This window comes from Macrobrachium nipponense, chromosome 33 (assembly GCF_015104395.2).
Source record: "Macrobrachium nipponense isolate FS-2020 chromosome 33, ASM1510439v2, whole genome shotgun sequence".
NCBI lineage: Eukaryota > Metazoa > Arthropoda > Malacostraca > Decapoda > Palaemonidae > Macrobrachium > Macrobrachium nipponense.
This window is the reverse complement of record NC_087219.1, coordinates 50,906,450-50,924,793: the sequence shown is the minus strand read 5'-3', so window position 1 is coordinate 50,924,793 and position 18,344 is coordinate 50,906,450. Positions and strand designations below refer to the sequence as shown.

At 40.0% G+C, this 18,344-nt stretch overlaps 1 protein-coding gene across 3 annotated transcripts in view; it reads left to right on the top strand.

Moving 5' to 3' along the window:
• The first annotated feature begins 202 nt into the window (after nucleotides 1–202).
• The window catches only part of LOC135203172 (phosphatidylinositol N-acetylglucosaminyltransferase subunit C-like), a 67,409-nt gene continuing 49,267 nt past the window's right edge, over nucleotides 203–18,344 (top strand). For 2 of the 3 annotated variants that reach the window (XR_010311877.1, XM_064232869.1), the window contains exons 1-4: nucleotides 203–455; nucleotides 2,882–2,945; nucleotides 6,182–6,312; nucleotides 7,888–8,056. Coding sequence is in view for 2 of the 3 variants with exons in the window: in XM_064232869.1 (XP_064088939.1) it covers nucleotides 353–455; nucleotides 2,882–2,945; nucleotides 6,182–6,312; nucleotides 7,888–8,056 (467 nt within the window). In the remaining variant the exon portion in view is untranslated. The remainder of the gene's footprint in view (nucleotides 456–2,881; nucleotides 2,946–6,181; nucleotides 6,313–7,887; nucleotides 8,057–18,344) is intronic. The other variant, XM_064232868.1, reaches the window with a different exon arrangement.

Below are 18,344 nucleotides of genomic sequence, written 5' to 3'. Positions count from 1 at the left end.
ATAAAAGTTTGAGATATGAAGGTCGTGATAGGTGACTAATGAAAAGAACTTGACTTAATAATGGAGAAGACAACTGCAACAAGTCTAGGAACTCGTTTTTTGGGCGAGATGAAAAATAGGAAAAATAGAATTCCATTACATCTTTATCAAAGAGATTACGAATATTGAAGCAACTGCAAATGCACTGTTTAATGGAGGTAACATAGGCGAAAACTAGAGAGATTAATCTGATGGTGAAAGTAATGTAATAAAATATTATACACAGGAAATAACTACACAAAGTGAGAAGCCGTTACAAAGGCATAATCTGTATCAGAACGTTAAAGTAAAATGGACAGCTGACGATGACAGAATGTCCAATATTCAAAGTGAATGGTGTCGCGTGCTATGGAAAAAACAACCATCGTATCCTGACAATTATTTAGGGGACTCTTCTTTAAGAGTTAGCAAAAAACGTAAGTTAATATACGACAAATTAACTGTTCGCCAGACACGTGCACAGTAAACTCTTCTCATTACCTAGGCTAGCATGTGTGTACTGTGTAGCTCGTCTTTTATCGAGTGGTGTGTTTTGATTACCAGTTAGGCTAGTAGCCTATGGTAATTCTAAGCCCGCCTTTTGCTACTGAAATAAAATATGAAGAATAGATGTATCCTATAGAGGTACCTATTGATGATACCTTGAAGCCCATCGCAGATTACCTAAGGTAGCCATTTAGCTAGGTATTCTAAACCTGATGAAGTTTAGTAGTTTTTCAGACGTAGCCTACATTTTTTTTAGCAGTTTTGCGAAAGTGACATTAACCTAATTTCCATTGTAGCCTAGTAGCTAGGCTATACTAGGTACCTACTACCTATGCATAATCAGATTACTGCAGCTTCATTTAGTAGTAGGCCATTTGACCGAGTGGCGACATAGTGTCCACTTCTTAATGGAACACGGCCACCTTCCCGAAAAAGTATGTACTGGAATTTGGTGCCTTGAGCATCAGTCAACAGTTGTGGCCCATCTAGGAAGCACACCGAGACCTCTACGCTCCTCTCGAAGTTAGTGTTTTCTTCTAAATTACGAAATACTAGCTAATGGCATACTAATTAAAGTACTTTTTCTGGAAGTGGCCGCGTTCCGAGAGAGGTGGCCGCTATGTTGTTGCTCGGTCATTTACCCTATCTGATGACAATGGGGAAACCCAGTGAGAAACTGGGTGTTTTTGGCTGGGAAGGGAAAGGAAGAAGAGTGAACGTAATAAAGGGTTATAGCCCATATTAATGTAACATTCTCAGCCTAACCTAACTTAGGATGCCTGGTCCTTCCTTACATACTTAAATACTTAACTTCACCTTTAAGGTATGGTTTCTCCTTGGTTCTCCCTCTTTATTAGATGTGGAGGTTCGTAGTAGGCTAACCGAATGATTATGTGGATGACTATTAAATTTGTCAGAACACTATAAAAATTAACCTAAAAGTTATATTTCACCAGTTTTAAATGAAGGATACTGTTTAAAACTGTCAAATTATTGACCTCATGACACTGGAGAAGCTATGCTGTTTTTTAGTCATGGGGAGGAATAAGTAGTAAAAAGTATTCTCTCACACTTGTGACTGCATAACAAAATGGGAATGAGAGCATCAAGACACCACCCATATGAGTGCATTGTGCCTGATAATATATAGAAAGATATAATATTGTGTATTAAGAGAAAAAAAGAATGATCCAGAACATATGCAACATTGCACATGTGCAGCTGTAAAGAAACAGGTTTGCATACTAGGACCTTTTTCTTAATCTCACCTCAACCTTGCTTGGTCCCTGATGTAGTGAGAAAAATGCTTGGTGACTCGAGTGAGTATATGGGTTTCCCTCGCCTCCCGCCCATTACCACCAGTCCAGTTAATTACCAGGTTACCAAGTTTCAGTACTGTGCTTAAAAGTCTTTGGTTTGTAAACCTAGATTACTTTAAAATGCTTAATATTTCCATCACATCCTTAAAATTAAGCCTGTCTGTTCAGAAATGGTCATTTAGGTCTTTTCGTAGTAAGTCCCTTGACTATCACTTTTATATTGTATCGTATAATCTTTCCCAAAATTCTTATTTTTCTTCTGATCTCCATGGTTGCTATGCCTAGGCAGTACTGTATCAGGAACACATGTATTTTTGTCTTAGGAACATTTTAGTCTTTCATTATCCCTTCTATTATTTGTTCATCTGTCATGTCTGCTGCCATTTCATCTTGGAACAGTATATAAAGTCCATTTTGTCTTTTCTTGTCTCCACCCTTTTGGCATTTATTCTCTTCATTTTTATACTTTATCTCTTTGGCACAGAATACAGTGTATTGATATTTATATGTCTTTCTGCCAGCATTTGCACCACCTTCCAACTTTTTTTCTTATCATTTTTAAGCTTTCCTGAGGTTTTAAAACTTTTTTTTTTTTCAAAAATGTATTTATTGTATGGAATGTGTAATCCATTGCTTGTATAACTTTAGAAATAACCTAGCTGTGTACTATGCTTAGCTAAATAGGGAGAGTTTAGTTCACAGAAAGTATGCTTGGGTGTGGGAACATCATTCATTTAATTAACTTTTTAATGACTGACATCTACTTGTTGTAACTGTGTAGACTGGGAGAAGTATGTTTATGTACAATAATATTTTCATATTAGACATTCATATTATTTTATACCTATTGGTAATGGTTTTGACATGTTCAAATGTGAAATTTTTATTTTCCTCTTACAACGTTTAGCTTTGGTAGTTTTGTCAAAAGTTTTTTGTTTTCTCCAGTAGCAAATAAATTGTAGCTGAGGACTGAAATTTATTGTTGATAGGTTAATTGGAATTTACACTCATTTTTGTATTATTTTATTTTATTTTAGGGAAGGAAGTTTTGATTTCTGAAGCCTTATATGGAGCTACAGCAGTCACCCAGGAAATCTGCAGGTATAGTATGTACTTTGTCTTAAAAGTTATTACTCTTACAAAGACCCAAACATTTATTATGAATTTTCATACACTGCAGTCATCAGCCAATACCCCATCCTTTGCAGAGAAATTAATAATTGAAACCATTAATGGATAATTAGATAGTGTTGGCTTATCTCAATAAAGCCAAGAGCTAGTGCATGATTAGGCAAAGGAGCTAGTGCTTGATAAGGCAAAGGTGTCAGTGTACCATTACTTTCCTACTGCAGGAATGGGCTGCATTTATAAGGAAGAATTGGAAGAGTCCAGTGAGAAGTGACTCAGTCATCAAATGTGAGCCATTCACCACCTGTTGCAGGTTGTGTAAATCACTAAATACAAATGAGACAATTGCACTTTGTCTTGTAACTAGTAGACAGTCTTGCTTCTAGTTATAGAATGAAGTTGTCACCCTGTAGAGCTATTGGTGTCATGTCTATGCCAAGCAAGATAGGTGTGACCATATAAAGTCGAGTGGGTTTTTGGTAAGGCTATAATTATATCTAAGGCACCTCCAAAAAAAGGATCTTTCCATAGAATCCCATCTTAGATGGCATGAAGTAAGTAATGAAAGGTTTGGGTGCCTTGCAAGCCAGCAAGTGAAGATATATACCACTTTGGCACAAGTATAGGTTAGTTGCTCTGAAGAAACTATAGTCCTTACAGATATGCCAATAACTGGGCACTGCCTATATATATATATATATATATATATATATATATATATATATATATATATATATATATATATATATATATATGTGTGTGTGTGTATATATGTATATATGTATATATGTATATATGTATATAATATATATATATAGATTATATATATATATATATATATATATATATATATATATATTATATCTATATATATATATATATAAATATATATATATATATCTATCTATCCTTAAATTTTTTTTCATATCTATCACAGTCATCCTATTCAATTGGGTGGCTTTTATATTGTGGGGTTCCGGGTTTATCACTTTTGTTTGCTGTTTCTAGGAGCACAGTCTTGTGCATGAGTCCTGGAGCTACTTCAGCATCTTGCTTTTCCAGGTTCCTTTTCAGGGATCTTGGGGTTGTGTTTAGTGTTTCTATGATTATGGGTACAATTTCCACTGGCACATCTCATACCCTTCTTATTTCTATTTTAAGGTCTGGATACTTATAAATTTTTTCTCTTTCTTTCTCATCTGCACTGGTGTCCCATGGTATTGTGACATCAAGGGGTGATACTTTCTTCTTTATTGTGTCAGTCAATGTCACGTCTGGTCTATTGGCAATTATCACCCATCTGTTCTAATACTGTTGTCCCAGAGGATCTTTGCCTGATCCTTTTCTATCACTCCCTCAGGTTTGTGTCCATACCACTTGTTACTGCAAGCTAGCTGGTGTTTCTTACGCAGGCTCCGGTGGAGGGCTGGAGGGCTTTTGCTATTGAATCATGCCTCTTTTGTACTGGTTTTGTGCAAGTGCCGGCCGGACATTTGCTTGCTATATGGTTTATGGTCTCATTTTTCATATTGCACTAACTGCATATGGGTGAGATGTCATTTCCATCTATTGTTCTTGGACATTCGTATCTGGTTCTTAGAGCCTGATTTTGTGCTGTTGTTAGCATTCCTTCTGTTTCCTTCTTGAGTTCTTCCCTCTGTAGCCATTGCTATGTTTCATCACTGACCAGTTCTTTAGTTTGTCTCATGTACTGCCCGTGCATTGGTTTGTTGTGCCATTCCGCCATTCTCTTTGTCATTTTCCTGTCTTTGTATATTTTTGGGTCTTCTCCTACTTTTATCAGTCCTTCTTCCCATGCAATAGCCACTTATCTTCACTTGTTTTCAGATATTGCCCCAGTGCTCTGCTCTTGATGTTGATGCAGTCCTTTATGCTTAGTAGCCCTCTTTCCTCCTTTCCACTACTCTTGCGCATCATCAGATTATTATTATCATAATTATTATTATAATTCAAAAGATGAAACCTATTCATATGGAACAAGCCCACAGGGGCCTTTGACTAAATAAAAGCTTCCAAAGAGTATGGTGTTCATTAGGAAGAAGTAAGTCGAAGTAAAGGAAAATACAGAAGCAAGAGACCCCACATATTAAAAAAGAAAAGAATGAATAAATTAACAGATAGATAAAAATGTATTCAAATTTATGGAGGATAGTATTAGGGTAGTAATGTATCGCACCTTCGTTTGAACTTCTGAAGATCCAGCTGCGCGACTTCCTCTAGGAGGCCGTTCCACAGTGAGGCTAAACATTTACGGCATTTTGGTGCTGCTGTTCGGCGAATCTGGTTGCTCTCGGCAGATAAAGAGGATCGGGGATCAGTTGTGAATGTGAAAGATATCTCTTGAAACACGACTTATGAAAAAGTGACAAACAAGAGACCATCTGTCGATGATCCAAGTCATAACTACTACTATTAGGAAACAAAAACCTACCAACACTTGCAGTGGACCGTAAGCATTACTTAAGGTTCTTTGCAGCATACCTTCAGCCCCTAGCTGCAACTTCTTTTGTTGACTTTACTGTACCTCCTTTCATACTATCTTTCTTCCATCTTAACCTCCACCCTCTCCTATCAATTGATTCATAGTGCAACTGAGGTTTTCCTTCTGTTATAACTTTCAAACTTTTACCATCAATTTTCTTGTCAGCGCTGAATAACCTCATTGGTCCTAGTGATTGGACTTTGGCCTAAATTCTATGGTCAATTCAATTCCTACCACCACCAACAACTCTTATCTTAAAGAGATAAATCTCTGGCAGGAGCAGACATCCACACCAGAGAACAGTATTCTAGCAAAGGGAATACAAATGACCTAAAACAGGTTGCATTGATTTTATCACTGATATAAATTGAGGCCTCACGAACAGTACCTAACTTTCGCGCGACATTTGCTGAAGCTTTCATTTGATGTTTCTCAAAAGTTAGATGTAAGTCAAAAGTTATACCTAGTATAGTTAAAGCTTCAGACTCTTTTAGCAAAGGTCTATCCACCTGAATGGTGTTTGTATTAAGAGTTGGTATAAGTGATATTGTAGCTTTTACAATTGTACTGTATTAGATTACCATTGTGTTTATGCAAAGTACTTAATTTAGTATATACAGTACTGTATACATTGTGATATTCAGTGTACTGTTCTCTACAATCTTTGTTTTGGAAGAAAATTTCATTTCAATTCATTTCATTTCAGCTGTCTTGGGTTAGTTGCTATCTTCTTTGGGTTGTCTCAAGGTGAGATCCGAGCATCAAGTTTACTGGTTGTTACATGTCTTGTGGGTGTCACTGGGTACATCATTACTAACTCACATCATGCAGTATCAGGTAAGAGTACTTATCATACTTATTTCTTTCTTTAGCTCCTTTTAATGTGGGTTAGTAGGGCTATGTGTGATTTTATCTGTGTCTTGAAAAGGGTGAAAAACTTGGTGAAAATATACTAGCTTAAGGCCTAAACATTTCACATCTATCAAAGCACAGCACACCATATCCAAGAATGACTCATGATTGTTAATATGGGGTATACTGCTATAGGCAGTGTGATGTTTTCATTAAGGTTGATATTCTCAGTCAGTTTGTTATCTCTTACTACAATTTTTCTTCTGATTAAATTGTTGCAATATGTTGTTTGTAATGTGAATCAAATGTAAACTTATTTAATCTGAGAGTCAACGCTTAAATATAGAACATCTTTACATTTAGTCTTTAGGCCCATGGTTCATTTCTCATTGCATCCATTTTCATGTTATTTGCTGGTTATCACTGAGTCCAGTAAGTTGATCCATGCTTAACTTTGACACGAAGAGACAATGGTGATGTAATGTTGGAAATCTCTTACTAATATTACTGGTAATATTTTCAGCAACCTATGAAATAAAAAAAAAAATTTCTTTTGTTAAGATAAGACTAGCCTCTAGTAGCTGGATATCTGTGATCCAGTGTGTATAAGTAATGTATACATATTAATTAAAAGGTTTTAGACATGCACTCCCTTTGTTTTGCAGTTGTCATGCAGTAGTTCTTTTCTTAGTAGAAGGGAACAAGTTGTAGAAAGGAACCAGGTCTGGAAAGGAACCAATCTGAAGAAAGTAAACAAGATTTCCAGCAGATTGTAAATCTTAGAGGGATTTAAAGAAACTATAGAAATAAAAAATTTCCATTCCTCAACTATAGTCATCCTTAACCTTGATGAAGATTCATCTGTCTTTGACCTCCATTGCCATCTGAAGCCTAGAATTAAGCATTGTCATTTATTTTACTAGTCTAGACCAAGGCTAGAACTGATGTGTACATACTGTTTATACCCATAACATATTTAGGCCAGTATGAGAGACAGCTTACCATTTGTTGGACTGTGCGTAAAAAGTGTCATGAAGTTATGGCTACCTCCGTAAACACACAGAAACATTGATAGTACATATATATGTTGTCAATATAGTGAGACTTCGGTTTGCCTTGTGATTGAAGAACAAAAAGTCAGAATTGGCTTTTAGGTATGAAGAAAAACAGATGGATTGCACAGCAATAGTCCTTATGATGATAATAGATTGAAGTTGAATTTACAGGTAACAAGTAATATTGTAACTTAGGAACTTGTCTGCTACTTATGCTGTCATAAATAAACAAAAAAGTTAATTCCCTCATAAATAATGAGCCAGCATAAAATTCATTTTCTATTTAATAGATTTTATATATATTACTGTACGTACTTTGCAAGTGAGGTGTTCCCAAAGCCCAGGTGATTAGTTTATTGTTGTTTTCCAACAAGTGAAGGAAATTGTTGAGAGATACAGTAGGTACCACAGAGGGCTTGCCTTATGGACAGATACCATTTGTATTATTTTATTGCCATTTCATAGAATAGAATTTGAAAAAAAAAAATTTGATGTTTACTTTCAGCCAGAGGTGATGCTAAGTTGGTGTGTTTCTATTTTGTGCTGATTTCATGCGCAACTCCTATGGTCAAAAGTTTAACAGGAAGTGTTGCTACTGACACAATAAATGCCTGCACCACTGCACTGCTTTTGTTGAGAATTGTCCATCAAGACTATGGAGTTTCTGTCGCTATGTAAGTTTTTAGAATTCAGATCGACTGTAAAATTGTTGTAGATATTTTTTTTAAAAGGGAAAAAGTTTGTCTTATTATAATTAATAACTAAATGTTAATGTTACATATTATTCAGAATGATATCTTATTTTTATGTTGAAGACTTGAAGGTTAGTAACTGTACAAATTACAGAAGCTACTCTTGACTTTGAATATCAAGTGGAGTATCGATTTTTTAATTAAACACAGGAAGGTGGAGATAGATCTTACAGATTCAGATTTATCCATAAAACTGATTGTTCACATATTTTGTAATACAGTGATAATTCAAAGCAATTTACAGAATACCCTCTTTCTATGGACACACCATACGAGTAGTACTGTACTACATCTTAAGCTTATTTCACCTTTGTGACCATGCAGAATGGGACTGTTGTATGTGCATGTACTGATTTTGATGCAATCATTTATTGTCCCCACTGCAGAAACTGTTTTTATAATGCAGATGTATCCTTCATCAAATGTACTTCCTTGTCCTATAATTAATGTTGTACTGTACAGGTACAGTGGACCCCCCGTATTCACGCTCTCCGGATTCACGGACTCACACAATCGCGGATTTCTCTCGGGAATGTTTCCCCGCATTATTCGCTGAAAATTCGCACATTTGCGGTATTTTTCTATGAGAAACATACACCAATTCCAGGATTTTTTTTATCAATTTCATCATAAAATGCACTTTTTGTGATAAAACTATTAAAAAAACCAAGTATGAAAATTTTTAGTGGGTTTTTCTTGAGTTTTAACTAACAAAATAGGCTGTTTTTAGCATTTTTATGTGGGTTCCAAACATTCGCGGGTCCTAACTATTCATGGGGGGTGTCTGGTACGCATCCCCCATGAATACAGGGGGACCACTGTAGTCCCTGGTTATTGGCTGGGGTTCCGTTCCGACAGCTTGATGATAAGTGAAAATCACCTATAACCAAATATCAGCAATTTATGGCACATAAGGCACCAACAACTGGATTTTGGTGCCGATAAGCGGTTAATGGGGCCTATGTTACGTATGTATCAGCACCATAACTCAATTATTGGCACCAGTAACCGGAAATTGGTGCTTTGTGGTGTTGAAAAATGATATTGTTATGTTACAATAAAGTTTCATACATACTTACCTGGCAGATATATACATAGCTAAGACTCCGTCGTCCCCGACAGAAATTCAAATTTCGCGCCACTCGCTACAGGTAGGTCAGGTGATCTACCGGCCTGCCCTGGGCGGCAGGACTAGGAACCATCCCCGTTTTCTATCATATTTTCTCTCTTCCCCCTGTCTCCTGCGGGGAGGCTGGGTGGGCCTTTAATTGTATATATCTGCCAGGTAAGTATGTATGAAACTTTATTGTAACATAACAATATCATTTTCATACAATCAACTTACCTGTCAGATATATACATAGCTGATTGGCACTCTTCGGTGGAGGGTAAGAGACAGCTACTATATGGAATAGACAGGTAAACAACATATGTTGTAGGTATAAATAAAACCTTGGTTCCTACCTGATAGGTGGTAGACTTCATGGGTGTTCGCCCAGTAGTCTGCATCACCTCAAGAAACTTTAGCGAGATATATGATCTATGGCCAAGAGTTCTTGTGGGTCTGCCGATGGGGTCTTATCCGCTTACTCGGCAGAGCCTAAAAGGACTTTGTCAATGGGTGCTGATCCACTTATATGACAATACACCTTATGAAGGAGCACACAACCAATCCCGACCACCTGATCCTAACCATATGTTAGAACTAAGGATTGTTACGAGTTATCCCCGAACTCGTCACAACAACCGTAACTCAAAACCACTACGCACACATACATAATTTTCCAAAAAAAAATTATACTCAACTAATTGGGTATGACGAGAATTCTCTTACTGAACAACATAGACGGCCGCCCGTGCGAGCCAAATCCTCCATTGTTCGAAGAGACTCTCGACCATATCCAAAAAGAATAACAGTATATACATTTAAGGATTGGTGTCGGCTCCCGTACCCAGAATCGTATCTGCCGATACGATAGGACCTAGAGAAAAACACTTCTCATACGTCACACGTACGTCTTTCAAGTAATGAGATGCAAATACTGAGTTGCATCTCCAGTATGTCGTGTCAATGATGTTTTTAAGCGACATATTCTTATAAAACGAGAGAGACGTCGCAACCGCTCTTACTTCATGAGCTTTTACTCTTAGTTTTCATACATTCAACTTACCTGTCAGATTATATACATAGCTATCGACTCCGTCGTCCCCGACAGAAATTCGAATTTCGCGGCACACGCTACAGGTAGGTCAGGTGATCTACCTGCCTGCCGCTGGGTGGCAGGACTAGGAACTATCCCCGTTTTCTAATCAGATTCTCTCTGTCGCTGGGAAGGTAAACATATGTTAGCTTTCCCTCCTGATTTGATTTTCGTGTTTCATCGCCATCGATCTTCTGGGCCGACTTTTACAGGGAAGTACTGGATCGGTGGTTGGCATACGTTTTTAATAACTTTTTAATAACTTTTAATGAATGAACTTCGAAGTTTTCGAAGAATAGAGTATGTGTAACTACCGAAGTTTTCGGTAGACAATTACATAGTTTGCAAGAAAGGGAAATATAAATTTTTATTCATTGATAAAGTGTAATAAATGTTAGAATTTGATTGAGGAAAATAAGGTAACTTCCTATTTGAGGAAGTCAGAAAACATAGAACTAGATATGCTTTCTGTAGAAGCTTTAATAGCCCTCGTTCTGACAAGCAGTTAGAATATTAACAGTACTAGTAGTGTTGTTTCCTCATCACCTTCTTACTTCACAGAAACTACAAATTCATTTGCAATTTGAAGATAAAGGAATGTAGCTCAAGATACGAGCTATTATAAGGTAAGAAGTGATTATAGTGTTCCCCATTGCAATAGAGGGTGCGTCTGATCGGCTCTGTCTCGCTCCCAGGCCTAGACCTCTTCCAAGCTCCCTGGCCCGGAGGAGAAGGAATGTCGAAAGCCGTACGGAGGTTATGGAGAACCCCCACCGTTCAGGCGTCCCTCGGCAGGTTCTGTAGAACGTCCCAGACTGCCAGGGATAGCCATTGGAAAGGCATCCTAATTCAATGTGTTCCCCTTTTTATTATCGTCTTGACGAATAAGGAGTAAAACATTCAACGGCGTAGATTAAATGAAGATGCAAGATAATCTCGTCTGGCTATCGGAACCTCAGAAGAGACGGAGAAAGGAGAAGTATATGAAAATATATCTATTCTGAGAAGAACGAATTAGATATTAAAGAATATTTGTTGATCGAATGAATTATATGGATCTCGTTTAGTGAGTACACATATATAACTTTTAAGCTTCTAGCTCCTTGGGCATGAAGCTCCGGTAACGAGGCTCAATGCGCCTAAAGCGTCTGAAACAAGGCGCAAAGCGCCTGAAACGAGGCGCAAAGCACCTGAAGGGCTGAATATGGGCGCAAAGCGCCTGAAAGACTATGAACCAGGATCTTTATCGGAAATGGAAGTCCCTTCTCATTCAGAAGAAAGGGAGGGCTATGTCGAAAATGGAAGTATTGTCGAATTCTAAGCAAGAACAAATATACAAGAGATCGGAACCTTCCGCACACAGGATCTTCCAGAAGGCGGAAGATTCCAGATTCGAATAACCTTCCAGACGTACAGAACTTTCCAGGCGAGGATCGCCTTTCAGATGCTCGAACTTTCCAACAAGAAAACTTTCCAAGGGCGATACGTCTTCTAGGATCCCAGGAGTATTCTGATCACGATACTCCTCCCAGGCGCCAGGAGTATTCGAAACGCGATACTCCTGCCAAGCACCAGGAGTATTCCGACGAGCACGATACTCCTCCCAGGCGCCAGGAGTATTCGGAACGTGATACTCCTACCAGGCGCCAGGAGTATTCTAGGCAAGATACTCCTGCTTAGCGCCAGACACTTTCTCCTACAAGAAGAGCCTGACAACCGCCGAGAGTCCTCCAGGCGAAGGGTGAAAGACATTCGAGGCTTCTCCTGATAGGGACGGGAGTTGTCGCGCAGGCGGCCGTTGCCCTTGTCAGGATCGTCTTAATGCAATAAAGGCAAGAGTAAGTTCGGTTTTTTCCAGGCAGGGACTCAAGATGTAGCACAGGCTGCCGTAGCCCTTGTCAGGTTAGAGTCGGTACTGCGAATAGCCCTTCACCTTTCGAAAGGAAGCGCTCTCCTTCGGTTTGCTCAATCTTGCCCCAAATTGAGGAATGGAAGATAGAGCAGAATTGTGAGAATTAGTTCAGTATTAGTAAGAGGATATTAAAATCATCCTCCTTCTAAAATAGATTGCAACCAACCATTTACAGAAAGAGGGGCAATCGTTTGGAAGTTGAACAAGATTCGTACGAGCTCTCATTCATTGATTAGAGGCTCTTCCAGATAAGAAAGGCGTAAAATACGGACTTATCTCCAAGATAATAAAAGCTGGAGAGATTCTCTTCGATCCTCGGTTGTCATTTGCAATATCTTTCGACTAATACTCATTCGGGATTATTGACGAAATGAACGAAGAGAGTAAGATTTCTATTCTTTCTCTGCATGTCGGAAAGGAAAGAGTGTCGTAGAAGGCTTGCTGTATATGACTACTGAATGACAAGTCATAATACGCATACCATAGTTGCCTTTCTGGTTCGCTACGGAATTGTCTATATCCTTACAGGATTTTCCTAGTAAAGACTTCGCTTAAAAGGTTTGTTACGACAATACCTATTCAGCCTCGGTATTTAACAAAGGTTGTTTGAAACCTAAAATTTGCATTATTGAGAGCTTTCTTAGACTCGAGAATAATTTTATTATATCCATTCATTGAAGGGAGTAACTGGCAACAAACTCAGAATGAATGCAGCCAGGCAGTGAACGACACGGCTGTAATTGTGAGCCAATCTAGTACCATCCGGTTCTCGGTCGTGAACGGTTGGTTACATCTTTCTCTCCTAAAGGATCGAATGCTTCACCGTATATTCCCCATACAATCAGGGACTTAACCACGAATTGAGGGGATTTTTTAGGCAAACATGAATAACATCGTATTCGTTTTGCTAAGGATATCTCTCTGCCTCGGCGAGGAAAGAATGTAGTAGGAAATTCACCTTAAGATAACGATACGCTTAAGCCTTATGCACACACGTGGTTAATTACAGCGTTCCTACTATCCTTACAAGAGTTTCCTAGATGAATGCTGTTTACCACAATGTGATAGGATTATAAAGAATTTTAATTCGGCAGAGCACGATTTAACATTCATTGGAAAGAGTTGTCAGACCCTGCGGAAAATATTCACAGATATCTTCGCAAGGCAGAAGATGAACGACCTTCTTATAGATTGCTTCCTTTTCCTCGAAACAAGAGAGGTAGCAAGATACGCCATCTTTAAATTAAATAGGGGAATAAACTTTAGTTTTTTTTTCCCCTAATTGTATATATTCTTAACACATATTAAAATAAATGAGCGTCTAAGGAAGAAGATGAATGCATCATTTTGGCAATAAAAGGTTGGATTCACAGAAGTCACGTTCTTCTTTCAGCATGTGTCGGAAGGTTTTTCTAAGAGATTTGATCGGAATCTATTATAAATATTGCACCTGAAAAACCTATTCACTCTGAGTCTGTCTGCGTGCAGACTGACCAGAAGTAAATATGAATGAGAGGATTTTTCAAGGGAAGCTTGATAATTCCTTTAAATATGTTAAAGACATAGAGTTGCTGCAGATCGTGCTAGATAGAAAGGGGAAACTGTCCTCTTCCGATACCTCTGTGAACCACATAATGGTTTTCTTTCCTTTCAGAGGGAAGAATCACCTTGGTAATTTATGCTATCAATGAACACAGTGAAAAGATATATTCTGTCTAGACAAAGAATATTAGAGATAGTAGAGAATTAAGATCTTCGGGATCTTATACAATACCTCTATACGATAAGAGTAAGAGATCTTATACTTAGAATGGGATCCTAATTTGGGCCTCAGATTCCGTGTTCCGACAAGATGGAACTGCTCCTAATCAAATGTTTCTCTTGGTCCTAAACGATCAAAAGGACAAGTGAAATTTTGGGCTTTAGAATCTGGAATCAAATTCTATGACGACTCGGCAATGGGTTCTGGCCAGCATAGTATGTTTGGCAAGAGAACTAAAGCCTTTTATTCCTGGATCAACGCTTTTAGATAGAGGTGTCGTTGTCCGGGTAATGTAGTGACATTGTCATCTACAGAAGAAGAAAAGGTTTAAACGTTTACTGACAGAGTCTTTGGAACGCGAGAAGGGCTCAAACTACTTCCCAAAAGGTTCAGAGGGATACATTCAAGAGCTAGAAATCAACCAATTTCAGCTCAGAATCTCTTTAAATTCCAAGCTCCTTCCCTTCCTTCGGGCAAGGATAGGGAAGCTTCTGCAACGAGAAAAACTCATCAACATGTAGGAGGAGAACTCGTTAGCACGGAAGTATGCAATAATGATCCTCCTCGGAGGAAGACTTGTCTCTTGGACTTTTGAGATTTCCTATTGTCTACTGGATGGAGCGGACTAATTGTGATGAATGTGCAGGAGCAATTAGCGTCTTTGGTAGGAGTACTTTCTAAAGATCCTATTCGTAAAAAGGATGACAGACTTCTGATTAAGAGATCCAAATACCGATCTCCTGTCGGGCGGCGACGAACCCTACAGGGGAGTTGTCGCACAAGCGGCCATCTCTGGGGGGAGCGATGCGTTAGGCAGGCGAGACGTGGGAAAGGAAGTAACTCCTGCCAAGCGTCTGGCGCCAACTAGGAGCCAGGCGCCAAGTAGGCGCAAAGAGCCTGACTTTACTGTAGATCGTTCTAGGCCAAGATCTTCATCCAAGCAACAAGAGCCAACTGGAGAAGAGAGAACTCCTGATAGGAGTATAGCGCCCGCTAAGCGCAATATACTTGCCATTCGAAAGGCCATTCCATGAGCGATACTCCTACCAAGCCACAGGAGTATTCGGAACTAGATGCGCCTTCCATAGGTCAGGAGTATTCGGAAGAGATACTCCTGCCAGGCGCCTTGAGTACTATGACCTCGATACTCCTCCCAGGAGCCAGGAGTATTCTAGACTTTTTACTCCTACCAGCGCCAGGAGTATTCGAAGCGCGATGTGCCTACCAAGCGCCAGGAGTATTCTGACTTAATACTCCTAACAGGCGCCAGGAGTATTCGGAACGCGATACTCCTGCCAAGCACCAGGAGTATTCCGATGAGCACGATACTCCTCCCAGGCGCCAGGAGTATTCGGAACGTGATACTCCTACCAGGCGCCAGGAGTATTCCGATCACGATGCTCCTCCTAGGAAAGCGATACTTCTGCCAGGCGCCAGGAGTATTCCGAGCACGATACTCTCCCAGGCGCCAGGAGTATTCGGAGAGCGATACTACCTGCCAGGCGCCAGGAGTATTCAGAGGACGAGGAGTATTCCGATTCGCGATACTCCTCCCAGGCGCCAGGAGTATTCGGAGCGCGATACTCCTGCAGGAGCCAGAGTATTCTGAGCTTAAATACTAACCTAACAGGGCTCCAGGAGTATTCGAAGCGCGATACTCCTGCCAAGTGCCAGGAGTATTCGAGCGCGATACTCCTGCAAGCGCCAGGAGTATTCGAAGCGCGTACTCCTGCCAGGCGCCAGGAGTATTCGAGAAGCGCGATACTCCTGCCAGGCGCCAGGAGTATTCTGAGCTTAATACTCCTAACAGCGCCAGAGTATTTGGAGCGAGGATGCGCCTTCCAGACGGCAGGAGTATTTCGAAGAGTTTTACGACTGTCAGGCGCCAGGAGTATTCTAAACAGGATACTCCTCGCGCCAGCCAGGCGCAAGCCAGGCGTTAGGCTTCATCCAGATGAGATCCAGTTCAAAGAAAGTCCTAGTCTTCTTTGAAACAATGGTGATCTCTAAAGCACTTCATAAGTGACTTGATGATACCTTCAAACAGCTGAGAATTTAAAAAGCTCATGAAGTGCGAGCTTTTGCAAATTCTTGTTCTTTTCGTAACAATATGTCAGGAAGACATATTAGCTTTAACATATAAGAGATGCAACTATGTGTTGACTGCTCATTACATGAAGGACTTCAAGTTAACCTACGAGAGATTCTTCTCTCTTGGTTTATACGTATCAGCGGATACGTTGCTGGGATAAGGAGCCGACACTGATCCTTTAAATAATGAGTTGAATTTATTTTAACTCAATGATTTTTATTGGAGGTTTGAAAGGAGTTTGGGGGATAACTCTCTTTCAATTTAGCGCGAACCCTCATGTTAGGAACAGGTGATCGGGATCGGTGTTGCGCTCCTTAAATAAGTGCGTGTTGTCATATAAGCGGATGTGCTCCCATTGACAAACGCCAGTTAGGTTCTGTCGAGTAAGTGGAAGGGAAGAGACCCCATCGACAGATCCACAAGAACTCTTGGCCACAGATCACTATCTCGCTAAGGCTCTTGAGATGAAGCAGACTCCTATGCAATAGCTAGGAAGTCAATCCTTCGTCTAGAAACACAGAGGAACTAAGGTCTATAAATACCTACAACATATGTTGTTTACCTGTCTAGTCAGTAATTAGCTGTCTCTTGCCCTCCACCAAAGGGTGTCAATCAGCTATGTATATATCTGACAGGTAAGTTGAATGTATGAAAATGATATTGTTATGATACAATAAAGTTTCATACATACTTACCTGGCAGATATATACAATTAAAGACCCACCCAGCCTCCCCGCAGGAGACAGGTGGAAGAGAGAATCTGATTAGAAAACGGGGATAGTTCCTAGTCCTGCCACCCAGCGGCAGGCAGGTAGATCACCTGACCTACCTGTAGCGTGTGCCGCGAAATTCGAATTTCTGTCGGGGACGACGGAGTCGATAGCTATGTATATATCTGCCAGGTAAGTATGTATGAAACTTTATTGTATCATAACAATATCATATTTGTAATTGTTCGTCAGGACAGACCTTATGAGCGTCCGTAATGACGTTTCTTACAAAGAACGCCAGAGCATTCTTGGACATCAGTCTTGTGGGGTCTTTTACCGCGCACCAAAGACCTTGTCTAGGAGCCTCCCAACTGACGCTTTTTCTGAAGGTAGAACTTCAGAGTTCTAACAGGGCATAGAGACCTCTCTGCTTCTCTGCCTACGAGACTCGACATTCCTTTGACTTCGAATGACTTAGGCCAGGGATTCGTGGGATTCTCGTTTTTCGCTAAAAACAGGGTCTTAAACGAGCAAATCGCCGAGTCTCCCTTGAATCCTACTTTATCCTGCAGAGCTTGTAATTCACTAATTCTTTTTGCCGTAGCTAAAGATAAAAGGAATATGCATTTTCTAGTTATGTCTCTAAACGATGCCAGATGAGGAGGCTCGAATCTATCCGAAGACAGATATTTGAGGACTACGTCCAGGTTCCAGTTCGGAGGTACTGGTTCCTTAGACTTCGAAGTCTCAAAAGATCTTATGAGATCGTGGAGATCTTTGTTATTCGCTAGATCTAATCCTCTGTTCCTGAATACAGCCGAGAGCATACTTCTGTATCCCTTTATTGTGGATACGGCTAGATGAGATTTTACTCTCAGGAATAGCAAGAAATCAGCAATTTCCGCTATAGAGGTAGAGGAGGAGGACAACTTCTTGGCTCTACACCACCTTCTAAAGACCTCCCACTTCGACTGGTATACTTTCGTAGTGGAGGTTCTGCGAGCTCTCGCGATCGCGCTTGCCACTTCGCGAGAAAAGCCTCTCGCTCTGACAAGTCTTTCGATAGTCGAAAGGCAGTCAGAGCGAGAGCGGGGAGGTTTTGATGGTACCTCTTGAAGTGTGGTTGTTTGAGAAGATCCGTCCTTCTTGGTAGGGATCTTGGAAAGTCTACGATCCACTCTACCACCTCCGTGAACCATTCCTGGGCCGGCCAAAAGGGGGCTATTAACGTCATCCTCGTCTCTTTTGACGCCACAAACTTTTTCATTACTAACCCCAGGATTTTGAATGGGGGAAAAGCATAAACGTCTACTCGAGACCAGTTTAGCAGAAAGGCGTCTACCATAATTGCTCTTGGATCTTCCACGACCGAGCAAAACACTGGGAGCCTTTTTGAAATGAATGTTGCGAAGAGATCCACATGAGGAGTTCCCCACAGAGACCAGAGATCGAGACACACTTCCTCGTGTAGAGTCCATTCTGTATGAAGGACCTGGTTCCTCCTGCTGAGCCTGTCCGCCCTCACATTCCTTA